Source organism: Scomber japonicus, chromosome 4 (genome assembly GCF_027409825.1).
Source record: "Scomber japonicus isolate fScoJap1 chromosome 4, fScoJap1.pri, whole genome shotgun sequence".
Lineage (NCBI taxonomy): Eukaryota > Metazoa > Chordata > Actinopteri > Scombriformes > Scombridae > Scomber > Scomber japonicus.
The window spans coordinates 6,837,584-6,859,297 of NC_070581.1; the positions used below are offsets into that span (position 1 = coordinate 6,837,584).

The following is a 21,714-nucleotide window of genomic DNA, read 5'->3' on the forward strand; positions in this document are numbered from 1 at the left end:
GGGTGCAACGGCATGAAGAGATTTATAGGTGAGGAGAAGTTTAAGTGGTGAGCTGCCAGGGTTTGGTTCGAGTGAGAACCCTGGCAGCTGAGTTTTGGACATGTTGGAGCCTGTCCAGTGTTTTATTGGGGACCTCATACAAGATGGCATTACAATAGTCCAGACGTGAGGTGATGAATGCATGTATGAGAGTCTCAGCAACTGAGTCAGGGGTGAAGGACGGAGTCTGGAAAAGTTCCTTAGGTGGAAGAAGGCGGATTTGGTGACAGGCTGAATGCAGTAAAATCATATTTGGTCCCAAAATGAGTTATATCTGATTTAGTCTGTAAAGAAATATACAACTCAAGCCATATGTTTTACAACATTATATTTTAACATTTATGAATCTTAAGTAACGTCAAAGTAGATTTAAGGTAACTGTGATTAGTGTAGTATAGTAGCCAGATATATATATACATATATATATATATTCATATATATTTAGAATCATAGCCTTTTTTTATAGTATTAGATGCCTTTTGATAGATAGCAGGCGGTTGGTAGTGTTTTTCCTCCTCAGTAAAATGATAGAAAGAATATTATTAGCTTGACATTTCTCTGATGTGAGATGACATTTTGCTCCCTTGATGACTGCCGAGTGTGTCGCTCCTCAGTGCTAAATCTTTGTATTTAAGGAGGTTAAGAAGTTTTCGTGGAGATCACATTGTTCTGAGATCTCATGATTACTGTAAAAGGTCGATACTTAAATGAATGAAAGGCGTTATCACATCGTAGATCAGTGGCATCGCTTTTAACACGGTCGCTTCAGTTTTACCACTGCTATATTGGAATGCTGTGTGTGCTGAGTGCTATGTAGAATGACAATTATTGAGGTATTTTAAAAAAAAAAATTAAATATGTGTACAATGGTTTTACAATAATAATGCCAACAGTTTAATTGTTGTAAATATGTCTGAGTCATAAACATGTAAATAATGTAGTGGATGTTTAAATGTAAATATTTTCGTTTCATTTTAAGTTCCACATTAATTAATGACTAACATTAACTAGTATTATCAATTGTACATTCATTAAAAAAAGCAACGTACTATCATAAAAATAAAAAATAAAATCATAAAAAGATCATTCATTACAGAATGAATATGTAGCTGTGTTGCCGTTGTCTTAAAGGAAACAGACATTCCAATCAAAAGCATTTCAAATAAAAAGGAATACATTTAAGACATCACACTTTGTGCATTGCATCACAGATCCATGTAAGCATGCACTGTCCTTACAACATATTCAAAGAGTAAAACAAAGCAACAACAACTTTAAAGATGCATCATGTGTATCAGATATATATTCCATTTATTGACTGCCATCAAATGACCAATCCCATGATCAGTGCTTTTCTACACATTTGTCTAAGCTGTCAATTTTTATAGCCTTCAACCATTGATTTATTAATTAATATGTTATATATATTTATTAATATCAGAATAAACTTTATTAATAGAGCACTTTTCATGAAAGCAAATAAACAAATAAAAAATAACAATAATATATAATATAGACATGTCTTATATCATGTATGTGTGTCAGGTAATTTGGGTGAAAATAATAAATTAATTAATTAATAAATATATACATAATCAAATGCTCTTTTAAATATGTTTTTTCCCCACTCAGGATCCTCCCTATATTTTTCTTTGTGTGTGTCTAACTTCACACCACATACATGTTACAGCTCATGTCTATTTTTGGTGGGCACATCCTCAGCAATAAAAGGCTGAGCAGATCATTCATCTGTCTCACTCTGTAGACATGAGCTGTGGTGACGATGTGGTTCCTCCTTCTCCTCTACGCAGCTCTCTTTGAGCAGGTGATCATAGAAGGCAAGTTACAACTCATCCCTTTCAACTTTTTACTCTCTCTCTCTCTCTCTGTGTGTGTATGTGTGTGTGTGTGTGTGTTGGGTTGTTGATCAAAATGATTTTTTAAAATCATTTGTTCATGTATAAAGAGCGCAATGCAAAACAATTTAATTTCGAGATTTTCAAAATAAGTTTAATATGAACTGCTGTGCCACGATATCCTCATGTTAAGGGTTTTTCAAAATAAGTTTAATATGAACTGCGGTGCCACGATATCCTCATGTTAAGGGTTTTTCAAAATAAGTTAAATATGAACTGCGGTGCCACGATATCCTCATGTTAAGGGTTTTTCAAAATAAGTTTAATATGAACTGCGGTGCCACGATATCCTCATATTAAGGGTTTTTCAAAATAAGTTTAATATGAACTGCGGTGCCATGATATCCTCATGTTAAGGGTTTTTCAAAATAAGTTAAATATGAACTGCTGCGCCATGATATCCTCATGTTAAGGGTTTTTCAAAATAAGTTTAATATGATCTGCTGTGCCACGATATCCTCATGTTAAGGGTTTTTCAAAATAAATGTAACCCTTTCATACTGTTCAGGGTCAAATTTGACCTATTTTACATTTAAGAGTAATAACATTTATTTTAGCAGTACTTTTCCTAAGGTAACCCACAGTATACAGGAAATGTAAATTTAATGCACCTTTGTTTATTTAAAAAAAAAAATCAGCATTCAAACATATTCTATAAAATGTTGGATCTTGGATCATAAAATATAAAATTCCATAATATTAATCAAACATGTATTAATAACTGATGGGGGATGATGTAAAGACTAATTATGAGTCAGAATATGAAGGGTATGTAAAGTATATGAACTATATGAACTATCCTAATGTTCAGGGTTTTCAAAATAAGTTTAATATGAACCGCTCTGCCACGATCATATACATGATTTCTCTGTTAAATCTGTGTCAGTTTGGATAACAATAGATTATTCTGCTAAATTTGAAGCATTTTCATGCTAATTAAAAAATAAAATAGAAAAGGGTAATAAATTGATACAAAATCAAGAAGAAGCTAATCTGAAAATATCATGCTTATACCTTCAGCTGTGGAAAATATATGTTGGTTTAAATTTCTCACCTTGAGGGGAAAAAATTGTGCAATTTCATGATTTTTTGTAACATTTTTATATTTTAAAAAATACATGTATATATTTCTTTCATATAAATACACATATTCATTAAAAACTTTTACCAAATGTTCATTTTCAAGAGAACAGTGATGAATTGAACTTAAAGTCATACCAACCGTTGCACGGATAAGACACTTATGTTGGTCGGCACAAATTTTCAATTACTAAATAAATAAATGCTTAAAAGTTGGTCCTAAGCAATTTTGGTGATATTTGAATACATTTTAAAGAGATCTTGATATATTGCAGTGAATGTGAATGAAAGATTATCATTAGTTGGCGGATATTTTTTATAAAAAATCAATTCTGGTTGGATGTTTTTCTTTTTTTTTTGGTAATGCTTATTTTAAGAATCTGTAATATTCAAAGCATATTTAAATTTGCAGCATTTCATAGAAAAATAAAGAGTAGTTGCAAAATGTATAAAATTTTCCATCCAGGTTCATAAACGAATATTTTTTGTGAAATTAGTACGAAAAGACATATTTCTATCCATGAGAAATGCAGGGAAATTATTTGAAATTAAACCATTACCCTTTTTTCTCATATTACTTCTATATTGCATATTTTTTTATTTTATATGAAAAAAAATATTTTTAAGATTTTGTAAATGATTGTTCTCTTTTTTTCTTTTTTTGCTGGGTTCTATAAAAATAAAAGACCCATTCTCTTGACGTTGATAATTATGGTCACTGTCAGACACCTACTATGTCCATGACAAAATGTGGAGTTACAAGGTTTGTAACTCCACAAGGTTTGTTTTACGACAGCAGTGTTTAATTTTTTTTTTTTTTTAAATGCATTATCCAATCAGATTTTTTTTTTTTTGAAGTTATAAGGGGGACATGAGGGCACCTAGGGACGCCTGGGGGTACAAATGCAAGTAAATGTGTGTAAAATAAAAAAAAGAAGAAAAAAGACAGCAACCTCACAATTAACAAAATGATTATAAAAAAACAACTACAAAACAGAAATATATCCCTCACTACATCTACATGCTTCTTATTCTCTCTGTAACCAGTTACAAGCCAAAGACTGTATCTTAAGGATGGAGACGGCCCGTGTGAAGGCTACCCTAAAATCTACAATGACAACGCTTGGGGCTACCTTGGCGACAGTGTCCAGAACAGTAACACTGAAAAAGTGGTGTGCAAGACCGCTCAATGCGGGGAGCTCAACTCAATAGAAGATGTGAGTCGAGACATTGACGGCACAACCTGGCTCAATGAAGTGAATTGCACTGGAGCAGAGGATCAGCTGTGGAACTGTACATTTCCAGGTTGGGGCACCAGCGTCTACCTAAAGCCTACTGTGAAGAAGGTGAAATGTTCTTGTAAGGCTGAACTTTTACTTTTTATATTTGTTAAGATACATTCTTTGTATTGTTATGCATTGTTGAGATGTGCGCCTTTAAAAGGTCACTATCTTCGCTCTATGGACATTTTTCAATTGGTTGTTCCAAAAGTAAGAACTGAATATGGAAAGAAAGCTTTTGTTTTCGGCATGTACAGTATCGCTTGAAATAATTGACAATCAGAGTTTAATCTTCAAAACCTCGTACACTTGACTGAATTTAAAGCTCTAGTGAAAACTCTGGAATCCAGGCTGTAAGTAAGTTTTAATGTAGCTAAAATGTGTTATCTGATTCTTTTACTGTAACTGTGTTGCTGCTGTATTGGCCAGGTCTCCCTTGTAAAAGAGATTATTGATCTCAATGGAACTAACCTGGTTAAATAAATAAAAAGCCAAAAATTCTGTAAAAACCAGTGTAGAAAATGTTATGACTATTTTTGCTTCTTTTTTTTGCTCTTCTAGACAATATCAAAATCGATCTTGAAGGAGATGAATGTGCAGGACCTGTCCGATACTCAACAGATGGCGGGAAAACAACTTCAGGTTACTTGTGTTTTGACAAATTTGGTAAGAACATCACTCAAATGTTCTGTGATGTCTGAATTGAGTAATTTTGGGACATTTTGTACAAAGGACAAAAAGGAACGCAAAGTGTGATGACTGTGATATGATTCTTCCTATATACAAGCAGTGTAGCAAGCAGCAGCATTTGCTTATTCAGTTGGATTCTACATATGCAGTCCTGATTACTTTTACAGTAAGCTGTTATATCATATCTTCTATGACTCTAGAGCGACATAAAAAATGGTCTCAAAAGTTATCTCAGCTTTAGCTTGAGATATTGTTTTAAGAGGAAGCTTGTGTTACAGAAGAGGGGTGTGGGTGGAGTAAAAAAAGGCACAATTGGATTGCTTTTTTCTTTTTCTTCTATTTAGTTTTGGTTAAGGTGTAAATTATCACCCAATACTGTGTTAGACTGTAAAGTACCCGCTGAGTCTGCTGAAACCCCGCCCCCTACCAAGTGTCACCTGTCAATCAAAGTCACCACCTCTACCAGAAACATGGACGCTACGTCTGAGAACTTTCTGCTGCTAGCTCAGCTGCTAGCTCAGTGGCTAACTCGGCTAACTGTAGACTGTAGTAGTAGTAGTATTTTATATATTTCATATGTTTGGCAATTTGGTGGTTAACAACACATTTTTCTGTGGTATGTCAAACTCAGAACACATATTTATTCTTACTTTACAGACTTTAGCTTAAACTTAAACCGTGAACTTAATTTCACATCTAATAACTTGTAAAATGTCTCTCCTCTTTTCTCCGTGTGTATCTCCCTGACAGTTGAGTCTTTCCGCATGTACGAATGTATTTGAATGGCTGATTAGCGTCACGTGAGAAGATTAGCTATGCTCATTGGTCTGTGGGTTTCCGAGGGCCACTCCACTTTTACCGTATTAGCTGGAGAAGCTGTGCTCGTTAAAATAGAAACGCTCAGACAATATTTAACAATCCTCAATATTCAATCAGTTAAAGGTCCAGGTCAAAGGTTCTGTGCAAAAATACTTGAATGTTACAGTTACAGCCCTGAAAGTTAACTAACCTTAACTAACCCTAACCTTTGTTAATGCCAAAAAGACTTTAGCTTTCAGACTTAAATGCAAACTTCATTTGTGTGCTGAAGTCTCAAATTACATTGAAATAAACTTACATTTGTGCACAATACAAAAACTTTTGTCCCCATCACTTACATTGGAAACATGATTACATTAAGGATGATTACAGAAGCAGCTCAGTCACTCTCTCTTCTTGGGTTCTTTTCCAACAACACATTGAATGTTCTTTATTTTGTGTTTTTTATTGTGATATATTTTGTTGTTCATTATATGATTATGTAATGAATTTGAAGGAATGAGCCTGATGTGTTTCATCTCACCATTTCTTTCGGTCTTAATAACACTGCTGGTATCAGTGATGTGACATGTTTAGCACGATAATGATTTTTGAAAAAAATGTTTTCTTCTAAAATTCCTCTCATGTAAAGCAACGAAAGCAGCTGATCATATCTGTGAAAGCCTCGGATGTGGTAACTCCTTGGAAGATCCCAGTTCGGCTTCGGTGGCCTCGAACCAACCAATTATGAAAGTCAACTGTCCCGAAAAGATGGATTTCACAAATCTTTGGCAATGTGTAACTCAGGAAGCACCTAAATGCGAAAAAGCTGCTTCGGTCACATGCACAGGTAACTCGCGCGCACGCGCGCGCACACACACACACACACACACACACACACACACACACACTCAGAAGTTTTCTCTTCTGTGGCAATATATCAGTGAATTAAGGAAACTGTTCATTTAAACAGGTTACAAGAGACTGCAACTCAGTGGAAACTCAACAAACGCTTGTTCTGGGCGGTTGCAAAAGGAAGATGGAGAGAACTGGACTGACATAAAGCTCTCAGACCTCAAACACACTGCTGATGAGTTGTGCCACAAGATGCACTGTGGTGGTCTCAGTGTCAATAGCAGTAACAATGACACACAGCTGACATGCTCAGGTAATTCAACTAATTAATATCTAAACATGTCTTTTCCTCAAGTAACATTTTCCTCATGTTCTGTCTTTGTCTTGATTATTCCTCTACATGTAAAAATATATATCAATATTGTTTCACCCACTATCTTAAGTTGCTTAAAAATCTAAACCAGGGGTGTTCAACATACAGCCCGTGGGCCAGAACCGGCCCTCCCAAGGGGTCTTATCAGGCCGATTGGATAACAAATATGACGCCAGGTTTCAGGAGCAAGTTTACCTGTGTCTCATGTCAAATTTTTCCACCCTGACTAGAATACAATTCTCTTCAAACCAATGAATGCATATTAAATACATATTTAAATCATTAATATATTGAACATTGTGCAAAGTGTCAATCAGCAGCTTCTGTGCAGAATTGTCTTCAAAAGGCTCAGACCTAATGTTGCTGAAATTACACTCATTTTTCTTTTGTCATCTGTTTTGGAAACAGATGGTGGTTTTACTAGTCCGACCCACTTGAGATCAAGTTTGGCTGTATGTGACTGTAAATAAGTTAAACACCCCTGATCTAAACCATGATATCAAAAACACTATCCCCCTTTTTTTTCTTTTTTGCCGCAGACAACGTTAAAGTCATTCTGAAGGACAACAGTACCAGCTGTTACGGTTCCGTTTATATGAAGGTGAATGATACAGAGCACCCTGTGTGTGGCACCAAATGGAACCCAAAGAATGCTGAAAAGGTTTGCAGCGAGCTAAAATGCGGAAAACTAGTGAATACGGTGAGTGTTATTTTATTTTTTGCTCTTGTTTTTGTGAGCCTGTGTAGTTTTTGCTAAACAGTGACCCTTGTGCGTACACGTGGCAATTGCAGGATGATGGTAGATGCTAAAGCATAATGTAAAAGAGTCACCGTTAGCTAATGCAGCAAATAGTTAAAGTTCTCCATCACTACAGTCAATTGGACTGCCGAAAGGCCAGATATGAGATCAATGCAGATCTGATGAGAATTACAGAGGTATAAAATAATATATCTAACATGATACTCAATATTATTATCACAACAAACACAGAACAGACATGGGCAGCCCGTGAGTCAATTCCCAAATATCAATACATTGTTTAAAATGGTGTTGGAAGCAAGCAGAATATTAGCCTACTGCATCTACATGACTGACTTAAAGTTGAAGTATGTAACTCTGACACCAAGTGTTTAGAAATGGTACTGCAGCCCACGTTCAAAACACTGGAGAGAGCTGTTACTCCTCGCCCCCTCCCTGCCAGAGTCTACTTCACACGGGTTGCTAGTTGTTGGATGTGATCCTGCATATCCTCCTCCGTATCAGCGGGTGCAGCTGAGTGCTGTATGACGCTGTAACTGTCTCCAGCCGTCTCCATGTTTCAAAGGCGTCTCCTAAACATACCCTTGTTTTGTTTCTCAAATTGTCACAACGTATTTGAGTCATAATGAGGTTTTTTTGGTTTTGTAACATCAGACATTATCTGCAGTGTTCCTAGCTGCAGCTCATTGTCAACTGGCAACCTAGATGCTGAAACACTATTGACTTTGTGATTGGTAGCTAGGTGGTGGGTGGAGCATCAGTACTGACTTGGTGATTGGTAGCTAGGTGGTGGGTGGAGCATCAGTACTGACTTGGTGATTGGTAGCTAGGTGGTGGGTGGTGCATCAGGCCAAAACATTGCTTGAGGGCTGCAACTGAGCTTTTCAAATGTGAATATTCTGGCTGGACTACTACTCTCAGTGATATCAGTGTTTGAAATGAACATGATTCCTTAATGTCTGGTGATATTTAGGGCAATTTTATGATTACTTGGAATATATTTGTTACATACAGCTACTTTAAGTTGTCACAACTCTCCACCACTGTGTGTGTGTCCGCCGCAAGATGGAGGAGCAGCTAACGTTAGCCTCTGCTGCTGTTAGCTGTCATCACACTGCTCTCCTCTGAGAGTGTTCAATGTAGGAATACTACTCCTTTATTCCTCCTCTCTGTTCAATGTAGGAATACTACTACTTTATTCCTCCTCTCTGTTCAATGTAGGAATACTACTACTTTATTCCTCCTCTCTGTTCAATGCAGGAATACTACTACTTTATTCCTCCTCTCTGTTCAATGCAGGAATACTACTACTTTATTCCTCCTCTCTGTTCAATGCAGGAATACTACTACTTTATTCCTCCTCTCTGTTCAATGCAGGAATACTACTACTTTATTCCTCCTCTCTGTTCAATGCAGGAATACTACTACTTTATTCCTCCTCACTGTTCAATGTAGGAATACTACTACTTTATTCCTCCTCACTGTTCAATGTAGGAATACTGCTACTTTATTCCTCCTCTCTGTTCTGTATAAAAGGTCCAGACACTAAATGGAGGAGAGAGTTGCTCCATCAGTAAGCAGCTACAGAGGTAGCGGCTGTAGGACGCTGTTGTGTTAGCTGTTAGCTTCCCCACACACCTCCACCCAACCCTGCAGCTACACCTCAAACACCTGTGTGCTGTTTAAAAGTACACAACAGCAACGTTAAGCTAGTTTTGGTTGGTTCAATGTAAGAAAGCAAAGTCTTAATGAGTTATCTTCTTTATGGCTATGATGATGATCTCTGTATTAAAGAGCCGTCTGTTTCACCTGGTGGAGCTGAGCATCAGTGAACCAGGTGAAAACTGGAGGTGAAGGTGACAGCTACACTCTTTATGTTACTGTAAGTGCAATAAGATGTACCAGAGTAGAAAACTGAAAGAAGCATGATTTAATTTAATCCACCCAAAAAACGTTTTAAAATATAAAATGTCAAATTGAAATACATTTTTTCTTTTTTCTGGTCAAATAGGGATGAGCAAAAATTTAAAGGATTTTCTTTTCATGTTTAGAATAATAAAATAAAAGATTATATGGGTTATTTCAGTCGGAAGATTTTTTTTTTTGCTGTAATCCCTGAGGTTATTTGCAAATGTAACAGGTTACAGGTTACTTGTTACCCTATTTTAAATTTAGTAAAATAGAGAGTAATTTAACTATCTCAATGACTTAATCAAAATAATGTAACATTACATTTGATTACTTTTCTAATTTTCTAACAAATGTTTTGATGAAAAAAGTCAAAAGTCTGGCATGAGCTGGTACTGTGATGCCATGTATGCCCATGTGTGCTCCAAATAAGCCCACGTCATGATTTATTTACATAATTGAAGAAAAATATTGATTTCAAATAATTAAAAACAGTAATAAATGTATTCAGTAACATGTTAAATATTAAAAAATGAGAAAACCCTCTCCTGAGCAAAATCTTAAAGGTGTGACTCCAGATGTAACCTCCTTTGTAATCATCAACATTTTCATAACTAACTGTAATTTAATGACACATTTTTTCGCAGTAACTGTAAAAATTACACTTATATTTATTTTGTAATTAAATGACATTATATGCAACTAGTTACTGCCCTACACTGGTTATCATGTTCTTCACATTGTTTCTTGTTGAGTTTGACATTTTGAGAGATATATCCAATCACTTTCTTGCTGCGTTCAATAAGAAGATCAATAACAATCTTATATTTTTCTGCTAAATGTGAAGCTACAGCTAGGAAACACTTGACTTAAAGTATCTGAACATTAAGATTGGAAACAGCTGTTTTACAGTTCTTTTTGTGTCCATAAAAGTTTACAGTCTTGCAAAAATTAATCATATCTAAATTACTGTAAATGCTTCTTTTTTCAAGGACTTTAAACCTAGTAGGACATCACAGGGATGGATAATGGACGAGGTGGACTGCAAAGGCAAGGAGTCCTCACTGTGGCACTGTAAAGCCAAGCGAGACCCCAAAACTTGTCAATCCCACGCCTACGTGATCTGTGAAGGTGAGATACGGCAGTGATGATAGATTGTATCTTCTTGCGATTTGTAGTAAGAAATATGGCTTTTGCAATTTAGAAGGAATACCAGGCCAAGACAGGGAATGTATTACTTCATTGATTAATATTTTTTTTAACCCTTAAACAGGCAGGAGTGGAAAATTAGATGTAAAAAATCCTTACTAGTTATGTCATTTGCACCAAAAGTAAGGAAGGAAGGAAGGAAGGAAGGAAAGGAGGGAAGAAGGAAGGAAAGGAGGGAGGAAGGGAAGGAAGGGAGGAAGAAGGAAGGAAGGGAAGGAAGGGAAGGAAGGGAAGGAAGGGAAGGAAGGGAAGGAAGGGAGGAAGAAGGAAGGAAAGGAAGGAGGGAGGAAGTTAGGAAGGAAAGGAGGGAGGAAGGGAAGGAAGGGAGGGAGGAAGAAGGAAGGAAAGGAAGGAGGGAGGAAGAAGGAAGGAAAGGAGGGAGGAAGGAAGGGAGGGAGGGAGGAGGAAGGAAGGAAGAGAGGAAGAAGGAAGGAAAGGAAGGAGGGAGGAAGAAGGAAAGAAAGGAGGGAGGGAGGAAGGAAGGAAGGAAGGAAGGGTTGGAAAAAAGGAAGGAAGTAAGGGAGGAAAGAAGGAACAGTCAAAACAGAAGGGGTCAATTTGACCCGGGAGGACAACACGCAGGTTAAAGAGTCTGTATCTCCTGGTGCACGTTGCCTGTTTAAGGGTTAAAATTTTTTAATTACATATATACCCAAATGTATGCAGGGAAAGGTTTTTATGTAGTACGTGGCCCATGTTTCACATTTGGTTTGCTGTATCTGTACAGGGAGTGTCAACGCGAGATTGGTGGACGGTCCCGGGAAATGTGCTGGGAGGTTGGAGATCCATTTTGAGGGCGAATGGCAAAATGTTGATAAAGCGCAATGGGTTGATAGCTATTCAAATGTTGTCTGCCAACAACTGAAATGTGGAGATGCAAGAAAATCTGAAAAATTCAGCATGGGGTCAAGTCCATTCCTGCGAAAGAAGATAACATGCAATGCAGGAGTCAAACACATATCTGAGTGTACTGTGAAAGAGCTGTCCAACAGCCAGGGCGATAGAGAGGCAGTGGGAATAATCTGTGAAGGTGAGTCTTCTTTCCTCTCTTTGTCTGTCTTGCCCTTTGACCTTTTGTTGTTGTCCCTGACTGTCATCCTTCACTTCCACACTGTCAGTTACATACTGTAAGAGAGGCTCTTAATTGAATTTGGACCATACTCCACATTTCTCTTTGAGGTTTGAGTTGAAGGTGAAGAATCTATAAGAACATTGTTTTAATATGGAATTTTACACCATATTTGTACTACCCTTTGGTAGTCTCACCCAGTATGTTATACACCTTTAAACATTTAATTTAATTTATTTATTAACTAACCCTAACCCATCCATTTGAAGTCGTGATTCATGCTACCTGACCAATATCTAGGAAATATGTGACTCTTTTTCTTTAGCTGCTGAGTGTCCTTCTATGTTCACCAGATTTAGTTGCAAATTTTATCTTACTGCATTTGGTGCTGAGCATGTAGTGTACAGGCCAAGATGCAGGCTGCTAAAGGGGAACTGCAGATTTGGGTGGGGTTATAGTCAATACAAGTGACACCTTTCACATTACGCTTAGTCTTTTGATCCATAATTAATGCAAAAAATAAAATAAAAAATCAATTAGCAGCTTGAAACAAAAATTAAGGTCAAATACATACAGTTATTATGCATGAAGGACAGGTTCACAAGTTGTGATGGAGGACAAAATCCACAGTGTGTCCACACAGTCATTTAAAAGTAGACGTGATGCATACCAAGTGATATCTGACACATTTACAGTCTTTTTAGCATCTAATTCCCTCTTAGTGTTTCCTGTTGAGCTGTGGTGGAAGTATAGTTACAAAAAGACTTTGCTACTAAAAACACTGTAACGTTGAAACATAGAAGATTTGACTCATTTGGACGGCTAAAGCTTCATATTAGCTTCAGATCAACTTTTAAATACATTGTAGCACAGAAGGAGGACTGTGGATTTTGTCCTTAATCATTTACATTGTACTTTTATTATGAAGAGATCTTCTAATGGTCAGTATGAACAGGAGGAATGATTACAGCAACTGTTGTTTTAAGACAGACTTGAAAAATGCTTAACTTTGTCAATTTGGAACCATTGAGAACATTTTTTAAAAATACCAATCATTATAAGATCATGATAAAAAACATAGAAGATTTGTATGTATGTTTTATACAAATGGCTCAATCAGCTCAATTTCAAACATGATGTCACAGCTCATATTGTCTACATTTCCAGGACTGAAGACACTTTATTATCTTTTTGGAATGATTTAAAAAGAAAAATTAGTTTAAACAACTTATGGTCTACAACATTTTTTCATCTGCATCTCAGTGTTTCCATGTTTCACTGTGAAGAAAGAGAGGGACACCTTAGACAAGTTGCCAGTCCATCACAATCCTAACACCAACTGTATATCTCTCTTTCCTTGTTTGTCAGAGCACAAGGTGGCATTTCTCGAGGGGAAAAAGTCCTGTTCTGGAAAAGTGAGGATAGAGAAGGGCGACGTTATCTCCTGGGTTTCCGGATCCAACGAGACGTGGAACAATGACACCGCCAACACTGTGTGTCGACAGATGCACTGCGGGGAGGCCCAAAGCTTTAACCACACACCTCCTTCTAATAAGAATAAACGTTTAATTGAATCATACAAGTGCTCATCCAACACCACATCTCTGTTTGACTGTGAAACATCCCCTTTATCATCAGACTCCAATGCCACTATTGCCACCGTGACATGTTCAGGTATGGTGAAGCAGTCATATAACTTATTGGTTGTCTTGTTGTCCAGGTAGGATTCATTTAGGCAACACTACAAAACAATGATCGAGAAGGAATGCTATACAAATTTGGCTTAACGGATATACTACAATCTAACTTCTACTCCACTGCTCCAGTTTTCTTTGTATGTTTTAGATGTGAAATAATGTGATGATAAGCGCTGCCAGCAATTTCTTGACCCTTTGCCTTTTGCCCCAACAGGAAAAATCAATGTAAACCTGACCAATAAGTGTTGGGGTATGGTCAATGTTTGCATGGGGGGGGAGTGTGGAGGTGTGTGCAAGAACACCTGGACTGACAACATGTCTGAGAGCCTGTGTAAAGAGCTAGGCTGTGGGAATATCTCCCTGAAATCCTACAAACAAGAATCAAGTGTGGTGATCGTCAAGAGTCTGCACTCACCAAAGAATGCTGCCAAGCTGGCCAATTACAACTTTGTCAAAAATGATGATAATGATAAAACCTTTAGCCAAAACCCAGCCTATGTCGTTTGCTCAGGTAATTGTTTTTAAAATTCCCATATATTTATAAAGACATTTTAAAATGTGGTTATAATTTGACTATTTTATGTTTAATCTTTCTGTCAGATTGAATGGCCCCATGTATTCCTACCATCTCAAAATCCCTCTAAATTTCAAGTTTCCTAATAATTTCCTATCCTGATTTTGCTCCTATTACTTTCAAAAATGAGGTGATGCTCTCTGTTTGTTAGCTGAACCTCTCAAAGACTTCAGTGACATCCAGAGGAAAGTTAGGCCATAGGCTAAAAATGAACTTATTCATTTTTGGTGATTGTCCTGTTTCATATAAACTAAGACAACTCTGAAAGACAATTAAAAACAAATGTATGCGAACAAGCGTTTACTGATCAGAGCACCACTGCAAACTTGAATGTATCTCCTTGATACATATAGATGGCCATCACTCAGTGGTCATGAGACCAACTTTCATAAAAATGTGTTCCATCTTTGCACAAGCCCATCATTTTGATCCAGATTGAGTTTTTTGTTTGTTCTTTTATCAAAATCATAAATTACATCCAGTTTTAACTCTGTTTTTGTCAATCTTTTATTGCAGGTAGCATCAAGCCCAAACTAGACACATTTGGAGACAAATGTTCTGGGAATGTTCTGCTGTCCTATGAAGATAAGTGGCTCCCAGTGTGCAAGGAAGCTCTTAAAGACAAGGACACACGAGATGCCATCTGCAAGGAGCTGGATTGTGGTGATGCAGTCAACAGTACTGACTACTGGGGACATCCAACAGAAAAGAAACAAATATCACAGCTGCAGTATACGTCAAATGACTTAAAAAAATGTGTAGCCGAAGAAAAGTCCTGCCCTCTTGGTGGCCTCCAATGCTCTGGTATGTGTAATGATTTTGACTCAAATGCAATATATTTCAATCATATATGATAGTGATTTTAATTATGCAGCCCATATATCAATGGAGAGAGTAGACAGGAGTCCAGGATGTCTTGTATTAAAAAGGTTTATTTACTTCATGGAGGAGAAGTGAATGAATGATCAGTACACATTACATGCCCTGATGCTTCCTTCAATTCTGAAGCTTCTCTCCTCCGGGGATAGACTTTAAACCACACAGATAATTCCCATGGTTGAGCCATGCCCAAATATGGGCAGATCCAACACATCTACAATATACAGAATTTAGTCTACTGGTCTACAGACAAAACATTGCTTAGACCTCACTCAGGACCTTTGTCCTACATCCAACACTATATCAAACCTCTGACTCCAGTTGCCTCTATCCCATTCAGGGAAAACAGTCAAACACATATCTGACCTCGGCTGCTATAGCAACACTATCAGAAAGCCTCCTGTTTTCCCCCAAAGGAGCAGACACACTGCTCACCACTATCTCAAGGGGAGACGGTGTCTAAACCTATCATTTGGTGAGGCCTTGCCATGACCGCACAGCCTAGTTTGACCCAGTGCATATTAATGATGGAAAATTCCCTAACAATTATAAGATACTTTCCCATAAAGAAATAGTTCATTATCTTTAGAAAAAATCTTTCTTACCAAGAGCTAAATAAGAAGACTGATACCACTGTCAAAGCTACAGCAGCAGTTAGCTGAGCTTAGCAAACAGACTGCAGAAAATGGGAGGAAACAGCAACTCTTCAATAATTTAAAGTGACAAGCTGTGGTTTTTACCAGATACAGTGACACAGCAGTATGGAAGTTATGGTCAAAGTCTTTGTGCTAATTAGGCTAACTGTCTCTAGCTTCATATATAATGGAAAGTTATCAATCTTCTCATCTAACTCTTGGCAAGAAAGCAACCAAGTGGACATCCCAAATTGCTTAATTATTTAAAAAGCTATTTTATTAATTAGCATCTTACAATGAGAGGTTGATCCGATATGAACAAAGATACAATGTTTGTTTTGTTTTTTTTTGTCAAGTTTTAACTTTGTTGCACATTTAGTCATGAGTGCTGAAGGTTTTAGAGAGGGTCTTTAACATCAACACAAACTGTCTAAAGGTTCTTATATCAACCTAACAATTCAACTACAAGTTTGCGCATGACAGACAGGTGTAAAAAGCATCATGGAGGCATTGGTGGACTTAATGTTTGTTACATGATATTGTTTTGTAAGTTTTGTATTTTCTGAAGCTTTGTTTTGTTTTGTTTTTCACACTTGTCCATGCTGCTAATTTTAGAACGGAGGACGATCACACTCAATGATGCCTGTACTGGAGCTGTGTATGTTAAATCACAGGAAGAAAAAAACATAGTTCCTGTTAGTGCGGAAGGCTTTTCAAAAAAGGAGGGCGAGAAGCTTTGCAAGGATCTGAAATGTGGGGCCCTTAAGTTGGTAGCAGCAAAGAACCCCTCTGAGACACTCTGGAACAAGAGCTTCAACTGTACAGGTGTTGGAGAAGAAGGGAAAATATGGGATTGCGAAAAGCCACAAGCATCCACACAGAAACAACAGGCCGTAATTGAATGTGAAGGTACATTTGACTTCTAAACTATAAGCTATATTATCTATACAGACACAGTAGAGCCCAATCATGTTTATTGATCATTAAAGGAAATGTTCAACATTTTGGAAAATATGCTTATTTGCTGTTTTCCTGTATTTTCATGTGTAGTATACAGAAATGAGAGTGATATCGATTTTGAAAATAATAGGCCAAAACAAGTATAATGTATAAGTATAATGAGGTTCCAAAGCAGCTCTAAAGAAGTATTGTAATTGTTTTTTTTAACTTCATGACCTCCTGTGTTTAGTTGTGTGCTTTTGTAAGCTGTCGGTGTTGAGTTAAATTTGCCAGTCTTTTTTTTTTTTACTTTAAATTAATGTTCTCAAGTGTCTATCTGAAAATGTTAACCTTTACTAGTTGATCTTATTGTATTGCTTTCCTCTCCAGAGAAGCCTAACATCAACATCTCAGGGGGATGTTACGGTCAAGTGAAGATAAATGGCCTTGAGGTGTGCAACAGGAAATGGGAGGATAAATATTCACACATGGTTTGCCAGGAGAAAGGCTGTGGCAATGCTATTATTGATAGATTACATAATAGCAATCCTGTCTCCAGTACGGAGTACCACCATGTCCATTGTGAGGACTTCCATCACAAAATTGGCCAGTGCAAGAGATTCAAAGCAAGGTGTGAGGGAAAGGGAAAATTGGTGTCTGTTTACTGTACTGGTAAGTATTTGCTTTGTGTATCATCAAAGATGCAGAATATACCCATATCCATGTTGGAGGAAATGTTTAATTAATCATTGTTCATGGAATTTTTGCAGCTAGCAATGCAATCATGAATTTCCAAAAGTTAGAGAATTCAAGTAATTGGTATTAAAGATATAGCTTGACATTTAAGAATATGCACTTTTGCTTTCACACTTAGACTAAAAGACTGGTGCCACCCATATTGGGTTGTCTGCTACAACCAGGAAGTGGCTACCTTAGCTTAGCATAAAAACTGGGAAAGGGAGGGGAAACAGCTGGCCTGGGTCCATCCAGAGTAAAAAAAATATGCCTACCAGCACCTCTGAAGCTCACAAATTAACATGTCATATTGTCTCAACATGTTTTTCTACCTTTGGATAGGCCAGCTGTTTCCCTCTGCTCCTAGTTATATGCCAAACTAAGCTAATCATCTCAACAGACAGTCGCCTACTGAATAATCTATGTGTCAACAAGAAAGCGAAAAACTTTTTCCCAAACTGTCTATTTCTTTATTAGCATTAGTGTATTACCAAAAATTTGAAGAGTTGAAAGTTAATTATAATTTTTTTAATTATTGTTATTTATTTTTTTTAAAGGCAATGTCAAGTTCAGAACCACAAGCATATGCGGAGGTCAAATTGAAGTCAATTATCGAGATACGTGGGAGAAATTGTTAGAGTTTCCCGTCCGATTTAAAAAAAAACTGTGTGAAGAGCTCAATTGCACTGATGTGCTTAAGTCCGAGCCCCAATACCAGAAACAAGAGGTACTTTTATGTATTTCATTTCATGTTTGTTTGTGGCAAGTTTCCAACCATGACTTCTGCATAATTTAATCATGATGTTTTAATGTTTGACTATTTGTCTTTATTATTCATTCAGCCCTTGATTTTTTAGCTGTCAGACAGATTTTTATGTTGTTTTATATGGTTTACATGAAAAGGTAATACTCTAAAGACAAGCTGAATTTTTTGATTGAAGGTCACCATGGACACATCAGTGGAATGCCAAGACGGCACACTCGACTTCAAGTACTGTGTCCAAAAAAAAGACCCCATTTCTACTAAAAAGCCTGCTGAGATCTACTGTCAAGGTAGGTCTCTGACTTCTTTCCCATTAAGTCACACTGGTTCCCTGAAAACACATTTAAGGCAAATTTCTGATTAATAATGAAGCACAAAAAGAAATAGGATGAACCAAGTACCAATCCCCCTCTGCTGTGCTTTGATTTCAGGGTATGAGCCGCCCTCAACTCAAGAAAGAGCTGAGCCGTTCCCGACAGTGTCTGTTATCGTGGGCGTAGGATTTCTTCTTGTTGTGGTGGTACTGACCATAATATTTGTACGAATGTGCCTAATCAGGAGGGCCAAGAGTGACTCATGTAAGTGTATTATTATTTTACTCTTTCATTCTGCTAGTAACTATGGCTTCAGTTACAGCTAATCAACTCAAATGTTTTGAAAAAGGTGTAATGGAGACATTTTGGCACAAGGTGTCAGTCTTTCTACACTAAACTCTGACCACGGCATACTGCATGTGTCCAAGTAACCATTTGTTTTTCTGGCTCTTGTGCTGTCCTCTGGTACATTAGTATGAGAGCATGCAATTATTGTTTCTATGCCCAAGACAGTTTGTCATGTCCCAGTTAATGTCTAATGCTGTTTTTTGGTGTAGTGAGAATGTTTCCAAGAAAAGAAGTAGAGTTTGAAAGTGGTGATATGGACGATTTCCACAACAAATCAAATGAAATGGAAGACTTCAGGCGTGGTAGTGAGTCTTTTTGAATTTTTTAATTAATACTCAGAATGATGAGGGGTTTCTTTATTCATCCAGTGTTGAACTCAAAGAAATGTCTACTTATAAAACTGATCTGAATCACAGACTCTTACATTTAAACTTGATTTAAAAGTAAAAATTAAGCACAACTTTGAAATATGGTGAATTTATTTTAATGGTTTAATATTTTTGTGAGTTGAAACGTAGGACAACTCACTAAGACTTTATGATACTTTTTGTTGGTGTTTTTCGAGCAGGATTCAGATCAGATTCTGAAGTCATCGCAGGGCACGACGCACGGAGCAATTCCTCTTATCCTTATGATGATATTGATGAAATGGAGGAAGGTCGGCCCCTGACCTCTCAGGCAGACACTGACGCCGCCTCAGGAGACTACATGCCCATGCCAGACAGTGCCCCTGATGAAAGCGCAGGAAAGTTTTGAACATGTTTTGTCCACAAAATAATCATGTCATCACCAATCAGACCACATTTTAACATCCAACTCTTGTTCCTTACTATAGATGGGGTGACCTATGAGGTGGACGACCCACAGGAGAATTATGACGACATCGAAGCCAGCCCTGAGGTCACACAGACTAAAGCTCAAGTCTACAACACTCCCAAAAGCCCAACTGAAAGTGTCGCAGTGGCACCTCCAGGATTGCCAAAGGGGGATGAGGACTATCTAGTGCCAGGTCAAGATGGGTGAGCCAAAACTGGACGAACAAATGAAAAGCTTGCTGAAATAATATCCAATTTGGCAAGGTGGATCACCCCAATTGCAAAACCCAGCACTCTCTTACTTACTCAAAAGAGTCCAAATTACAACAAACAATTTATTACAGTTAAAAGTTTTTATATGCAAAATATATTTGTATCCCTCTAAAAAGCTAACTGAATAATTATGCATTATCTAAAATACTGATCATTTTGAAATCAGACATGATTTTACAGTTTATCTGTGACGTTTCAGAGTCTCATACATTTCCTGTCTAAGCAGAAAAATATAATCTGATTCTACACTGCTGGTTTGTGTACTTTCCAGTGAGATTAAGCCAGTTGCATCTCTTAATCTACCTACTTTTGTATTATAACATGTAAAAGTGTTCTTTCTCTTCAAAGCAGTCGTTTCTTTGTCTTAAATCTCCTGCTAGTTGTTGATTTTATAGCTTTCAACATATTTTACAAGCATCTGTTCATAAAGTAGTTTAGCTTCTATGATTTTAGCTATTTTTTATGAGATTGTTGTTTTTGCAGTAGTTTGTCAATGATACATTAGCTTATTCATATCAACTGCACATTTAGCTCCATAAAATGCAGACACAGCAAAAAAGACATCACTGTGGAAGCCAAACCATATATGTCCATGTTTGGTTATTATGAACATTTCAAAGATTAGATTAAGTTCACCTTTATACAAAAATCATGAAATCACACTTACATCTTCTCACTTATTGAAGACTCCAATATCTATGAATTTACACTTTTTTTCCCATTTCAGAATTTGGACTAGCAGATATGAAATGTCTTTTACTTAACTAGAGGCTTCAAGTTTTTTATGCAAGTTGCATATTGGACCGCAAATTGTCTCCAGACTAGCTGTGATGTCACAAATGGTGCTTTAAATACACGTTAAGAGATTTAAAGTGAGCACCAATTTAATACATGAATATAAAAACATTGTTCTACAGTCAAAAATATGCATATATATCCATGTGTACAGAGAAGTAGAGACATCAACAATAAGCTACATATATTTTTAATGGAGGAGGACTTTTATGTAAAAAAAACAACTAAAAACTAAAAAAACTATTAGATAAGTTTGTAGGATTTATAAGAATGTATAACGTTGATTTCATTGTCACATTTATGGTTTATTATTGTTTTTTTAAACACATTCTATTAAACATGTCATCTCTTATTTTTTTCTTCCATGACTTTTTGTACATATGGAGAAGAGGTTGTAATAATGTCAAACTTATATTCAGTCATATAGCATCAAATAAGTAAAATACATTTGAATAACTCCTTTTTGTGATATCTTTTTCATATTGTGTTATATACCTTCTGTTCTTATTGCTTCTAACTCAGTCGGTTCATTTACTTTGCGACACCGGGAGCAATGAGCACTACTTCCTTCTCAAGAAGCCTTCAAAATAAGGTGTTCAGCATGTGAGACGTGTGTGTTAACGGCAGTTTTCGGCAGAGATAACACTCCATTTTTTTACCTTTGTGTTTGCTGTCTTCAACCTGTATCTAACGTCACCTCAGAGACTCTCGGATTTTGGAAATGGCTCAGATGTTGAGTATCAAACTGTATGTTATATATGTTATATATAGTTTGATACACAGCACAATAAGCCGTTTTCTTCACAAGACGTCAACTGAGGAAGGAGACTTGAAATTTACTGCTAAGTGTTTTTTAAACTTATTTTTAATTCACTTATTTCAATATATTGATTCATTATTATTTAATAGTGTTTTTGCTCTGCATCCAAGTGCTGCTCCCGGACTCAGTTTTAATCTCTATGCACTCTAA

At 36.8% G+C, this 21,714-nt stretch overlaps 1 protein-coding gene across 1 annotated transcript; it reads left to right on the forward strand.

The window, feature by feature from the left end:
* The first annotated feature begins 1,822 nt into the window (after positions 1 to 1,822).
* On the forward strand, positions 1,823 to 21,168 carry LOC128357100 (antigen WC1.1). Its single transcript, XM_053317341.1, has 20 exons — positions 1,823 to 1,877; positions 4,083 to 4,394; positions 4,877 to 4,981; positions 6,456 to 6,653; positions 6,777 to 6,971; positions 7,123 to 7,230; positions 7,571 to 7,731; positions 10,692 to 10,830; positions 11,636 to 11,938; positions 13,346 to 13,651; positions 13,889 to 14,185; positions 14,765 to 15,052; positions 16,378 to 16,671; positions 17,092 to 17,373; positions 17,994 to 18,163; positions 18,378 to 18,489; positions 18,631 to 18,777; positions 19,071 to 19,166; positions 19,430 to 19,585; positions 19,697 to 21,168. Exons 1-20 carry the CDS (start codon positions 1,823 to 1,825, stop codon positions 19,882 to 19,884), a joined length of 3,912 nt encoding a protein of 1,303 aa, XP_053173316.1. The 3' UTR covers positions 19,885 to 21,168.
* The last annotated feature ends 546 nt before the right edge of the window (positions 21,169 to 21,714 follow it).

What these genes read in the sequence shown, in the direction of transcription:
- LOC128357100 (XM_053317341.1), top strand. Translation starts at nt 1,823, where the DNA reads ATGTGGTTCCTCCTTCTCCTCTACGCAGCTCTCTTTGAGCAGGTGATC. An exon ending in GAAGAAGGTGAAATGTTCTT is followed by an intron (nt 4,395 to 4,876) that starts GTAAGGCTGAAC and finishes TTGCTCTTCTAG; the next exon opens with ACAATATCAAAATCGATCTT. An exon ending in CTTGTGTTTTGACAAATTTG is followed by an intron (nt 4,982 to 6,455) that starts GTAAGAACATCA and finishes TCTCATGTAAAG; the next exon opens with CAACGAAAGCAGCTGATCAT.